Below are 13,667 nucleotides of genomic sequence, written 5' to 3' on the forward strand. Positions count from 1 at the left end.
AAAACAGATATAAAAGCAGGCTTCACAATATCTGCAGGATGCCAAATAAAAGGAGTAATCTCCTCACCTCCCACAAGCAGCTGTTTATGCTATAAACACACAGGTGTAGGTGGAATATTAGGAAATCCTCTGAAGCTCAAAAGAAAATTTGAGCAATGGAGCGATCTGCCACATGTAGAGGCTGGTGTAAGTGCTGGCCAGAGAAGACTTAGGGGAGAGTGGCCAATTGGCAGTCTCCTGGACACACAGGCCCCACTTCCATACACCCAACCTAACGCTGCTTGGTATGTCACTTATGGCTGCAATCCTGAGACAGTGAGGAATCAGCGAGTTCTAAACAAAGTAACTCCCATGATATGAAAAAGAGATGCCACCACTCTATACACAGCATCACCGGTCTAACATTCAGCATTAAGGTTTTCTGCAGTCCCAGATGGGGATGAACAGAAACTCCTGCTTAATTTTACTCGTTTTGTAAAAACTCTTTTTGCTTCCCTTGAAATTTGACAGACATCTTGCCGAAGAAATGACTCCAAGTTAAATAAAATTTGGTGGCACCTCTACTGTTTCTGGATGTTGCCAGTACAAAGTGACTTACCTTAACTAAAAAGCAGGTGCTGGTCAGATAAGTATTAGTATTTTGTTTTATTCATAGCCTCGGTAATAGTGATAAAGTTATCAAAGTATTAAACCAACTGCTTCATTAAGCATGCTGAAACACAAAATGTTGCCACATTAAGGGTGGCTTCATTAAGACGATCAGCTAGGAGGAAAGAGGTACAACATTTATCAGATCTTCCCAGATATTTTCCTAGAACTGGGGTAATGTATATTTGCCAAATGTCCTTGTAAAATGAAAGATATGCTCAACCATTTCAACCATGCCCAATTGGCAAGGGCAGATATGTTGGGAGTAGAGATATTAGTAATGATACAAGGCCTTCTCTGAGCTGTAAATTACTTTTTTAAAAAATTCAATGTACTCCTACCATAGCTTTCTGCTACCATTTACAAAAATTAAAAACAGGAAGGGTTTAGCTGCACACAGATACGTTGTTTAGGATCACTGCCTCTTTCCAAATTAATGCGATTCCTTCTTGATAGCTGTCCGGGGATCACCCTGGGCTCAGAACAATGCCCAGCTGCCGCTTCAGAGCCAGCAGAGACATGACCTCTGCCCTGGCCCCACTCAGCACCTGGGAAGGGACCACAAGACACCCCAGGATGTCTGGCCGAGGTCTCACTGGGCCAGCACAAGGTGTCCAGCGTTAGCACTGGCTCCAGCAGGCAAGCAGGCAGCAGCCCCAAGCAGCAGACCTCCCTGTGATCGGCAGCAACACTGTGAGCTGCTAGAACCTTCACATGGCAGGAACCTCACTGGGCCCAGCAGCAGGTCTCAGGCCATGGCGCAGCTCCGCAATTGCTGCTGTAAGATTTGGGTCTGCAGAGTGGGGCTGAGTGAGTGAGGAGGAGCCAGGGGCAGAGTGAGGAGGAGCCAGGGGCAGAGGGCAGAGTGAGGAGGAGCCAGGGACAGAGTGAGGAGGAGCCAGGGGCAGAGAGCCAAGACTGAGCTAGTCCAATCTCAGGGCAACACCAGTCTGGGAGCAGCTGGTAGGGGTGGAACCAAGGGATAGGCTGGACCGTGCTCCAACCCTTGGCCCTAGCGATAGCCCATGCCACAGGGGTGGGACCAGGGAGGTGGGGTTCGGGATAATGAAGGAGGCCGGGGTGGGGTGGGGTGGGGGTGAATAAAAGGAGGGCTTAGGGTTGCCAGCCTCCAGGTAGTGGCTGGAGATCTCCCGGAATTACAACTGGTCTCCAGGCCACAGAGATCAGTTCACCTGGAGAAAATGGCTCCTTTGGGGGGTAGACTCTATGGAATTATGCCATGCCAAGGTCCTTTCCCTCCCCAAACCCCATTTTCTCCAGGTTTCTCCAGGTTTCACCCCCCAGATCTCCAGGAATGTCCCAACTTGGAGCTGGCAACCCTAGGAGGGCTCCATCCTTAACCAGGCCAGGGAAGAGTGAAGAGTGCCAGGCCAGGGTGCGGAGAGGCCTGGGCTCTTGGGAAGGCACCACTGCAGGGGACCAGGTGATGCAACCCCCCCCCCCCCCAAGGTCTTCCAGTCCAAGGCCTGGGGAGCCCCCAGACAGCGGGACGCAACACAGGAGGACCCAGCAGCAACCTTGGCAGAGGCCATGCCTCACAGTAGCATTCCTATAATGAGGGCTTTTTATACTACACTATTTACTATTTTTATTTCAAAAACTTTTTTCAATAAAATTCATGATCAAAACAATTAAAAACCAGCAATAGAAATTTCAGGGCTTTTTTAAAAAAATGCAAGAATAAAACCAGCCTCCATATTCTTCAATTACCCTCACAAGCTTTTCTGAACAGTTCTGTTTTGCAACTCTTTGTAAGGGCCAAAAGAGCAGCTGCCTTTCTAACAACCCCTTGAATACTGTTCCAAAGCTGGGGGAGGGGACCACACTAAAAGTCCGAGAATGGGCAGTTACAGATCTGTTCTGCAAGGGACAGCCAAAAGGGGGGCATGGAGTGGCCATATGGTAACAGACTGTCCTTCGGGAATGAGGGTGCCAACTCATGGAGAGTTTCACAGGTAAGAACCTGCACCCTGAGAGCCAAACTACAAGTGATGTCTTACACAGGTTGGACACTAGTCGGCTTCCCTCAAGTTTTGATGGGAAATGTAGGCATCCTAGTTTTACAGCTTGGCTCTCCATTACAGCTGCAAGACCAGGATGCCTACATTTCCCATCAAAACTTGAGGGAAGCCGACTAGTGTCCAACCTGTGTAAGACGTCACTTTTAGTTTGGCTCTGAATTGGACCCAGCAAATGGAAAACCTTTTTTTAAAAAACAGAATAGCATACACAGTGGCAGACCTAAATTTTTGGGACCCTGAAGCTTGAACTGTTATGGGGGCCCCTCAGAATAGATTCTGATGAGCTCGATGAGCTTATACAGCTGGGGGTTTGCAAGCCCCCCATGAAAATGTTGAAATTTAACCAATTACAGGGACATTTTGAGGCCATATGAAATGGGTATTAGAGCATATTCTAAGGTCAATATTAAGTACTTCATCTCCATTGGCTTATGATTCTGTCATTAAAATAGCCTTATTTTAATAACAAATACTCCATCAATTTTGCTGGAAAATTCACTCATTAAAAAAAAAAGTTGTTTCAGGGCCCCTCCCGAATTAGGGGCCCTGAAGCTTAAGCTTCATTAGTTACATAGTAGCTCCACCACACATACAAAGTGGTTTGGTTCAGTTAAGACTTAGGATGTCACATTTTAAAACAACTATAATTTCCAAGTCATTTTCAAGGGCAGCCCCATATAAAGTGTGTTACAGTAGTCTAATCTTGGGATTACCATAGTATGGATCAGTGTTATTATTGCTAGATTATGTCAAATGTAATTGAAGAAAAGCACTTTTAAACCACTGTATAAACTTGGCTCCCACAGGGCTTCCAACCTCTTAACCACACCTGTCAATTAAAGATTCACCCCATCCAGAGAACAATTTCCTCAAGAACATCATGCCTGGATTCTATTTCAGCCAATTTTCCCTCAGCCACTTGACCACAATCTCCAGGCACCAGGCAAGGACAGAGGCAGCAGATACCGGGAGCTTATTTAAAGAGCTGGGTGCCAGAAGTTGAAGATGTACTTGAAAGCTTCAGACCATCTCAGTAAATGGGCTTGTGTAAAGGTTGGACACAACATGGGTAATAAAACAGAACCTGCAGAATCCTGCTCATTAAATCCCAAGGAGCAGATTCTAAAACTACCATGATAACCTTCTCTACTCAGTCCAACTGAAAATACCTAAATAGCCTGAGTGCTATACATCGCTCTGAGCCTTATTCTTTTCTCCAGATTCTTTAAGAATGTCAGGTAATCAACTGAGCCCAAAGCAGCTGACAGTTAACACCTCAAAGAAAGCAGTCCCTTAATCAGGGCTTTTTTTCCTGGGAAAAGAGGTGGTGGACCACACAATGGACCACACAATGGTTGTACAAATTAAGTACCTTGAATGTCCCTCTGGCCAATCTTGATGAGAGACGCAAACGCACGGAGTTCTGTAGAGGAAACAATCTAAAATTGTTTATTAAACAATGGAGTAGCAGTTACACTGGGAGTAGAAGGTCTCCTTGTGTCCAAAGCTCATCAGAGCTACAATAGCAGTACAAAGCAATTAATACCTTTTGGTTAATTATAATATTTGTTATCTGATTGGCTTAAAGAATACAGGGGTCCCTCATTGGCAAAGGAGGGGGGACCACCTGTCATGACACAAATGTCCAGGGGTATTCTGATTGGAAGAAGCAACTTGGGTCAGCTGCATAATTACAGAAGTTGCAAGGCTGCCATTTCTTATCTGTCCTTGGTGTTATCTCTGAAAGGAACATCTTCCTTCCTCTCTCACACATCTCCTCTTATGGGCTTATTCCTGCCCACTCCTTTGGCCAATGTAACTTTTAACAGCGGCGCCCCAGAGTCGCTTCTTGCAACCTTGGGGGCTTTCAAGCGAGCTGGGTTCCGTGGGTGGAAAGCTATTGGAATGCACTTGTGGTTACAGCCCCTGGCCCCAGTTTTGCAGTTTCTCTCTCTCAGCCTTGAGAAAGATGTTTCTAATCCTAGCTTGCTTTTATTGCAACATTTTGCATAGACAGTTCTACAAAGGGGATTTCTGTATCAAATAAGGCACAGGTGTCAGGAGTCAAACAGGTGCTCATTAAGCTCATTGAGCACAGTCTACTGATGGCAAGCGCCACAGTGCTTTGATCTTACATTTCACCAGTGATTTACATACATTCTTCTTTGGTCTTTTGTCTCAAGTTTCATTTTCTTGCAAGTTGCATTGCAAATTCTACTTTAGCTCCTGAGAATAATAAAAGTGCATAATACTGAAAGGCACAGAAAGGTATATAAAATCTCTTTCATTAAATCCATTTCCCACACAATGATGTCACTTTGGGTCAGCTGGAACAAGGGGGGAGTTTTTTAAAGTTTAAATTGCCCTCGGCAAAAATGGTCACATGGCCAGTGGACCCGCCCCCTGATCTCCAGACAGAGGGGAGTTTAGATTGCCCTCTGTGCCAGCAACACGGAGGGCAATCTAAACTCCCCTCTGTCTGAAGATCAGGGGGCGGGGCCACCAGCCATGTGACCATTTTCGAGAGGTGCCGGAACTCCGTTCCACTGCGTTCCATCTGAAAAAAAGCCCTGCCCTTAATCCAACTGTAAGTAAAGATCATCCAATAGAGCAACCAAACTGCTTTTGTCCCATAGCCAGGCCTAAAGTAAGACTGGAAAGGGTTTAAGAAGGGCTATGAGTTAGGAACTCATAAGTTATCTAGGAAGCCCTAGAGCTACTCTGCCACCACCTGCTCAACCACTTTTTCAAGAAAGGGCAGGTTAGAAATTAGCCTATAGTTGGGCATGTGCCCTTTATGCACAGGCAGCTTTTTAATAGTGGACAAATTATTGCCTCTCTCAAACCACCAGAAGAAACATCCTCTGCAGGGAAGCATTCATAAGCACACAATGGTGTTCACTAGCAGCAGATTCATCATCACACACTGTTGTAACACCCAAGAGGGACAAGGGTCCACACTGCAGGAAGTGATCTTTATAACAATGTTGACGAGGCTAAAACTGTCATGTAAGGACCAAGTTTGGCAGTAGATCAAGCAAATGGTTCCCAAGGACCAGATGGTACTTGGGAACCATTTGCTTGATCTACTGCCAAACTTGCATCAAGGTAAGAGTGGATCTGAAAGATTTTATCAGCAAAGAATCATGCAAAAAGTCACAGCTTACAGCCAAATAACCTAAGATTCAAACTTTGGAACCATTAAATGTTGAATTAACCTAAATAAGAGTGCTGGAAGTGATTCAGCTGATGCAATGTAACAGAGAAGTAACATTCATTTGCCAATATCACTGCCACCTCATAGTGCATAACATGCTCTGTCAGAATCTGGTATGGGTTTTCTGACAATGTCCCTCAAGACATCTCTCAGCCCTCTTTCATTCCCTCACCTACAAATTAAACCACAGAGCCATGCTCCTACCTGAGAGAGGAGGAGGAGACCAAGGGAGCAACCTTTTCTGTCACCCTAAGGAACCCTAACTAGTCCATTACCCTTGTAGAGAGGATCCATAACCATGTGCAGCTTTAGCAGAAAATGGTTTGACCACGGCACTGCTTATAAATCCAACCTCTTCACCTGACCACTAGAAACCTGCTTGGTTATAAGCGTAAAATTCAACATGTTCCGTTCTCATGTGTCGGATCCAAAACAACCTGGGGCTGACCAATGGGAGCCCAAACCATTCCGACCATAACCTATCAGGGCTGCCTCCACACTGACATTAGTCCCCCCGAAACAACACCTTGGATGTCTCCAAAGATAACCTCCTTAAGGTTAGTCATGGCACTCGTTGACCATGTTGGCCTGCTCGTCTCCCAGAAACAACATGGGTGAGGTACATAGATGGCATATCAGCAAAATATCCAGTCTGTCCCTGGTACCCAACAGCAGGTACACATGGTCAATACTGGCAATGATTTCTGCAATCCTAATCCCTATTGGATACCCAGTGCACTGCACTGATTTACACTATGTAAACCACCTTGAGTCTCAAGAGCCTTGCTACAAGTGACATCTTACACGCGAACGGCACTTGATCATTTTCGCAAGTCTTTCTGGGAATTGAAGTCCCTCTCCCCCACCCCTTTTCTTTCTGTTCCTTCCCCTCTCTGTTAGAATGCCTGCCTGAAGAGACGGAGAAAGCCTACGATAGCAGCTTTTGCAAATCGTCTTGCTGGGGGGTGGGGGATGCTCTGGAGAAAGCTGACATGTCAGTGAAGTCCTAGTGTCCTTTCAGTGATCTTTGGGGGTGGGCAGCTGCAACTTTGCTAATTGTCTTGCTTGGGGGGAGATGCTCTGGAGAAAGCTGAGAAAGTCGCAGCTGCCCACCCCCAAAGATCATTGAGAGAAGGCTTGTGACTGGAGGAGCGATTTGCAGAAGCGGGCTTTCTCCGTCTCTTCAGGCAGGCATTCTAACAGAGAGGGGAAGGAACAGAAAGAAAAGGGGTGGGGGAGAGGGACTTCAATTCCCAGAAAGACTTGCGAAAATGATCAAGTGCCGTTCGTGTGTAAGATGTCACTTGTAGCGAGGCTCTCAGTGAGAAAGGCAGACTATAAATAATGTAAATCAAAACATAAAAAGGAGAAAGGCAAATGGAAAATAATGACCATTTCCCAATTTTGTGTTGATATAGGGTAATATATGGCACTGGGGTTATTTCAGACAGAGTAACATAGTCGAACAATCTAGTTATGTCTCAGAAGCACACCACATCAATGCAGAAGGGAGCTCTTATTGCTTATGGACGTGACATTACACAACATTAAGGTTAAAAGGAGGGGGCACTGAGCCATCACACCCACATCCCGGATGAGCAGAGAGTCCAATACATTGTCCCGCTCATCACCCAGAAGCAATGCTTCCCTCACTATCATATCTGCCTTGCACATAGCAGTGCCACATTTCCACTATCCATCATAACCAACAGCCAAACAAGTGCCCCCTTGGTCCTCTTCGCCAAAACATTGGAAATCTCATCCCTCCCCCACTTACACTGCAGCCAGGTAAGAAGCAGCCACTAGAAGGCACCACTCCTTTCCTGGAGAGCAGAATTCCAGGCTTGGAGAGATGTGCTGGGAGGGGAAAGGCTTCCTCCAAAGAAAGGTCTTAAAATACTAAGTCCTTGTCGGGCTTGAAGCTGATCCTCTTTTTCGCCCTATCCTCTGGAGCAAGAGAGAATGAATATGCTCCATCATGCACATGGCAGCCCCTCAATAGCTATCATGTCTTCCCATAGTCTTCTCCCAGTTAAACATGCCCAGAATTTAACATGTCTTGAAATTCATTTGGTTGGTCTTGGCAGGACGTTCCAGCCTGCCTAAATAATTCTGGATCCCGACTGTCTTCTTCCATGTTAGGTATCCACCCCAGACTCGTGTCACTGGCAAATTTCATAAGCATCCCCTCCATGCCCATGCCATCGCTACCTGGGAAATGGCAATCTCTGCCTCCCTGCCAATCAGGTCCTTGGAAAGGGAGTCCCCTTCCCTCCTCTTTGGAAAGGTTTGGAAGGGAGACTTCAATCATAGGCTGCAATTCAAAAGACACCTCCCTGGGAGTAAACACTATTGAATAACATGAGACTTACATCTGAGTAGGCCTCTTTACGATTGCTTCGGGACTCTCTTTTTCTGAGTCAATTGACAAATCCCTTTAAAAAAAAATCCTGCCTACTCCCACAGCAAAAGGAAAACTTATGGGGAAAATATAGGTCTGGTTTTTTGGGGGGGGGGGATGAGCCAATCATTCTGCCTGCCGGCACTTGCGCAACAGAGAAGACTGAGAGCGAGAATACGCCAATTTGTAGTGGGGTGTTGAGCATCAAAAAGGAGGATTTGGATTTGCCCCTCTTTGTGGGAAGTTGAGAACTAAACTACAAGGAACAAGGCAACATGAAACTAACAGGTAACAGCAGAATGCAAAGGTAGTAAGTTATTGGCCGTACAGAAAAAGAAAAATGTGAACATGAAGCAAGATAGTTTTTAATGTTGCTGTACTGCACTTGTTGGGGCACTCTCCTGCCTTGGAAAGCCCCACCACCACTGTTCCACCTGTCAACACTCACCTTCTAAAGATCCATTGTTGAGTGTGTGTTATTGTGCTTGAGAAAAAACTCATTGGAGCAATGGTTTAGACTGGGAGGGGGACTAATGGTTGAAGCTGTTTTTGGTTAAGCGTGAAAACAGCTGCCCCAGAGCCTCGTTTCTTCACCCCTGTTTGAAAAGCATGTCTTTGCACATGTGTGGTCAACGTGTGCACAACAGACCCAAACTCATGAAAATGGGGGGGGACCCCAAATGGATCAGTTCTGAGCTAGCAATGGCGAATCTGGAACAAACTAGTAATGAAACGGAATTATTCTGTAATCCCCCTGAACCAAAAGTGAAACAGAAATTTTCTTGGTGCACACCTCTAGCCCAACCCTTGCTCCTCCCCTTCCCTCGTTGCAGCTACCTAAAAGCAGGCATGGTGGTAATTTCATTGAGACTGCTAAAATCAAGGACACCCCCCCCATCCTTTATGTTTCAAGCTGCACTCTAACTCTATATCACAGCTTGGCAGGGAAATGCGGGGAAAAACTTGTTAAAGTGTTAAAGGGAGGGGGCAGCAGCTTGTCACTCACAATTCTCAAAGGCAGGGCAGAGCTTAGCTCTGTCCCCCTCCCTGGGGCAGCTACTGGATGGATCCAAATGAATTCTCCACTTGGAGTCACCCTGTAATGCCCTGTTTAAACTGAAGAAAGCTCCTGGCACATCCTGCATACTTAGGTGGCTTCCACACACATTGGATAATGCACTTTCAGTTCTCTTTAGTGATCATTTGGAACTGGGTTTTCGTGTGTGAAACACAAAATCCACTTCCAAAGGATTGTTAAAGTGCATTGAAAGCACATTATTCAATGTGTGTGGAAACGGCCTTGGAATGATTAAACACAACGAGGACATTCCCCTTTAATCCAGGGCTTCCTGCATTCCATGCAAGGGGAAACCCCTATATGGGGCACCCTACAGATCAACCCATATTTAATCACCTTGCTCACAAAGATAGCAGGGGAGACTACCAAACACTTTCCTTAAATCAAGATATACTATGTCCACAGCATATCTATGAGCGTGCAAACCAGTTAATTACTTACAAATGGAGATAAGTTAGTCTACCATGACTTATTCCTGATAAACCCACATTGGCTCCTAGGAATCAACACATTATTTTCTAGATGCTCATAGATGAACTGTTTGATAATCTGCTGTAGAACTTTCCAGAAATCAATGTCAAGCTGACTGTTCAGGTTCCCAGCCTCCAGATAGAGCCAGATCTCCCAGAATTGCAACTGATCTCCACCTGACAGAGATCAGTTCCCCTGGAGAAAATGGCTACTTTAGAGGGTGGACTCTATGGCATTATAACCAGCTGAGCTCCAGCCCCTCCCCAAACCCCACCCTCCCAAAGCTCCACTCCCCAAATCTCCAGGTATTTCCCAATCTGAAACTGGCTACCCTGGTTCTGTACCTCCCCAGGTATACCTTTCCCCTTTTGTGAATTATCAGGACAACTATTTCACCATGGCCGATTCCAGACGGCCCTCCCCATGCTGAAATGTCGCGCGTCGTTGTGCGGCAACGACGCATGACGTTTCGGCATGGGGAGGGCCGTCTGGAATCGGCCCATGTCTCAAAAGTACAGCTTAGGAACTCCCACTAAGTCTACAACCAATCACAAATGCCCTGTGCATTATATATGGTCCAACATGGATACCCATAGCCTGGATAACAGGGTGTGTACTCTGACCGCATACTGGGCACAGTTAGGGTTGCCAGCCTCCAGGTGGTGGCTGGAGATCTCCCAGAATTACAACTGGTCTCCAGGCCACAGAGATCAGTTCCCCTGGAGAAAATGGCTATTTTGGGGAGTGGACTCTATGGAATTATGCCATGCCAAGGTCCTTTCCCTCCCCAAACCCCACTTTCTCCAGGTTTCACCCCCCAGATCTCCAGAAATTTCCTAAGTTGGAGCTGGCAACCCTAGGCACAGTTAATAATAATAATAATAATAATAATAATAATAATAATAATAATAGATTTATATACCGCCCTTCAGGACAACTTAATGCCACTCAGAGCGGTTTACAAGGTATGTCATTATTATCCCCACAACAAAACACCCTGTGAGGTGGGTGGGGCTGAGAGAGCTCCAGAGAGCTGTGACTAGCCCGTCACCCAGCTGGCTTCAAGCGGAGGAGTAGGGAATCAAACCTGATCCCACACTCTTAACCACTACACCAAACTGGCTCTGTTAGGATGGAGACTCTAGGCCTTCCCTCAACTACCAGCAAACTAAGCTCACTGAAGCACTTATTATGGGAAATAGCACATGCATTCACACTCTGCTAAATTATACTCAGTTCTTACCGTCTCTCTGTACACAGACACGCACACATATGGCCCCCACCCACCCCCTGCCAACAGCCTCTTCCTTTACTTTTAGATTTCAACACTAGCTAGCTGCAATTTTTTCTCTTGGACTAGCATGTGATTTGATTTTCCAGAGAGTATTCTCAAAAAAAGGAAGCTGGTTGGTTTGAGCAGGCTAAGTATCATAGCAACCGATCTATGACCCAGCTAATGTGTGTCTGAAAGGCAGCCAGCTCTCCTGGACAAAAGCAAGCTCGGAGCCTGATGCCAATGAGTTTTTACCAGACGTCAGAAGAGAAATGAAAAAGCCGTTGCTGTTCTTTCTGATTGCTGCGGTTTTCTTAACAGTATGTGAGAGGTTTGCCACATAAACCTATCGTTATGTTAGTGGGTTCCCCAGAGCCCAGAACAAAAGGCACATAAGCTCCACACACATAAGCATGTATCACAGAACACAGAGTTGGAAATAACTGGACATAGGTTTGCAGCAAGTTAGAAGGCCATCATTTTACGGTGTCAACGCAGTGGGTTGTGAAGTGAGTGAGGAGGTTTTCATCTCTTGTATAACCTGATTGCTGCAAACATACTTGCTTGATGGCTTTTGAAGTCTAGAAGGTCTTTTTTATCAGCATAGATAGCTGATGGCCACTAACCTGAAAGGGGCAGCTTGGAAGAAGTAAGAGGTTGAAATGCAGCAAGCAAAGGGGCCAGAGAGAGCGCACTGGGTTTTGCAGCTGGCTTGCCAGAAGGGAGGGAGGGCACCATGGCCACTGTATATTCAAATAAATGGGCACCACACAAACACCACAAGCCTCCAGTGCGCCCATCTAGCAGCATTCCTGGAACCTCCTCCTGCTCAGGCATGTGTGGCGCCCATGCAGAAAACATTATGCTGAATTTTCATGAGATAAGGCCAATTTTGCACATTGCAAAAAGGAAATATCCATATTATTCAGGCTTTGCTTTGTGGCACTTCCTGCAAAATGCAAAGGCACTCTAAGAGACTAGTCAGTACATTAGAGTTGCCAGGTCTCCTTAACCTCACGGTGGGAGGGGGAGACCTGGCATTTACTTTTTTTACTCCCAGAGCCCTGGGAGTGCTGCCAGGCCCTGTGTAATTATGTCACTTCCCAGAAGTGACATCATTGTGCAGGGCCTGGGAAGCCTGTTCCCCTGCTTCCTCCCCTTGTTCGCCAGGGGAGTGGGGGCAGGGGAGTGGAGGGTGGGAGCGAGGAATCCCCTGCCCCCACTGGGGGACCAGCATCCCTACAGTACACAGAGGGGGAAAGTTCATTCTCTTTACCTCAACAGGTATTGAAATGTTATGATTGCTTCTGTTTAGGATTGCAGTTTCCCCCCCTGAACTAGTGTTCCCAGTTCCCAGATGGTGGCTGGAGATCTCCCAGGATTACAACTGATTTCCAGGTGAGAGAGATCAGTTCCCCTGGAGAAAATGGCTGTCTTCAAAGGTGGACTCTATGGCCGTATACTCAGCTGAGGTCTCTCCCCTCCCCAAACCCCACCCTCCCCAGGCTCTGCCCCCAAAATCTCCAGGAATTTCCCAACCCAGATTTGGCACCCTACCCTGAACTTTAGCATGGCAAGTTGCTAATAGACAACTGACCTTTCTGATAAACTTTTAACAGTCTGTGTCAATGAACCACTTCCTCTTTGTTCTTGGCTTATCAAGGCAATAACATTACCTGTGTGCATTATTGTACACTGTGCTCTACAGAACTCCTACTTTTAACAGCATAATGAAACATTTATTCAACCAATGGAAAGCAATAAAGAAATAAAGATAAAAGAGGCATCAAACGCAGCAGAGTTATAACAGAAGTTGGCTACACACAGCAATGCTCCACCTTCTGCTTTGCATAATGGATAAAGGGAATAAAGCCAACTGGGCTTTCTGATGTGACCGTTTTCCGATTTTCCAAAGATACTAAAAATTCTAAGGAATACAGTTTGCCAAAAAGGCCACTCTATGCAAACAAAGGAGCAAGGAACAAGGGTGCAGGTACATAAAAGATAAACAGTCAAGCATGGGTTGTGGCAGAACTATGATGATGTGAACAAGAAGAAAAATCAACAGGCTTCTCTTGGGTTTTTCCACCCCACACTACAGCTTTGCAGTTATCTGCAATCATTCAGGCAGATTGTGAGTGACTATGCCTCGTCTTCAAAGAAAGGTGCTTTTATTCACTGTATGTAGGACAAGGCTTGTTTGAGTTTAGCGCCTTCAGATGGGGTAAAGAAAAAAATGTGACAGGCACCCTTACCTCCAACCCCATCTTCAGACTCAACATCATAGATGCTGCTCAGCCCTTCCATGTCCTCCGCAGGGCAATGCTGAATGTAAGATTTCCCCAGGGACAGCCTGCTCAGGCTCCTGAAGAAAGCTGAATCCACAGCAAGCAGTATCTTTCAAACAAAATGTAAAAAAAAATAAAGCCATTGGAATCTCTCCACTAGCAAAAAAAAGTTTGCTTTCTTCCCTATTTTTGAAGACCTTTGATACCAACTAGCAGAAATATTGCTCTTGGTTAGAGAATAAACCAACA

The 13,667-nt window shown here is 45.9% G+C and overlaps 1 protein-coding gene across 3 annotated transcripts in view; it reads right to left on the reverse strand.

Moving 5' to 3' along the window:
• Nucleotides 1-13,667, reverse strand: part of PPP2R2C (protein phosphatase 2 regulatory subunit Bgamma) — a 115,613-nt gene that overhangs the window by 55,322 nt on the left and 46,624 nt on the right. Inside the window, exon 3 of one of the 3 annotated variants that reach the window (XM_054999297.1) lies at nucleotides 13,386-13,527. The exons of the other annotated variants lie outside the window; for them this stretch is intronic. Within the exon in view, the coding sequence (XP_054855272.1) occupies nucleotides 13,386-13,527 (142 nt within the window). The remainder of the gene's footprint in view (nucleotides 1-13,385; nucleotides 13,528-13,667) is intronic. 3 annotated transcript variants of the gene reach the window in all.

This window comes from Eublepharis macularius, chromosome 15, assembly GCF_028583425.1.
Source record: "Eublepharis macularius isolate TG4126 chromosome 15, MPM_Emac_v1.0, whole genome shotgun sequence".
NCBI classification, from domain to species: Eukaryota; Metazoa; Chordata; class Lepidosauria; order Squamata; family Eublepharidae; genus Eublepharis; species Eublepharis macularius.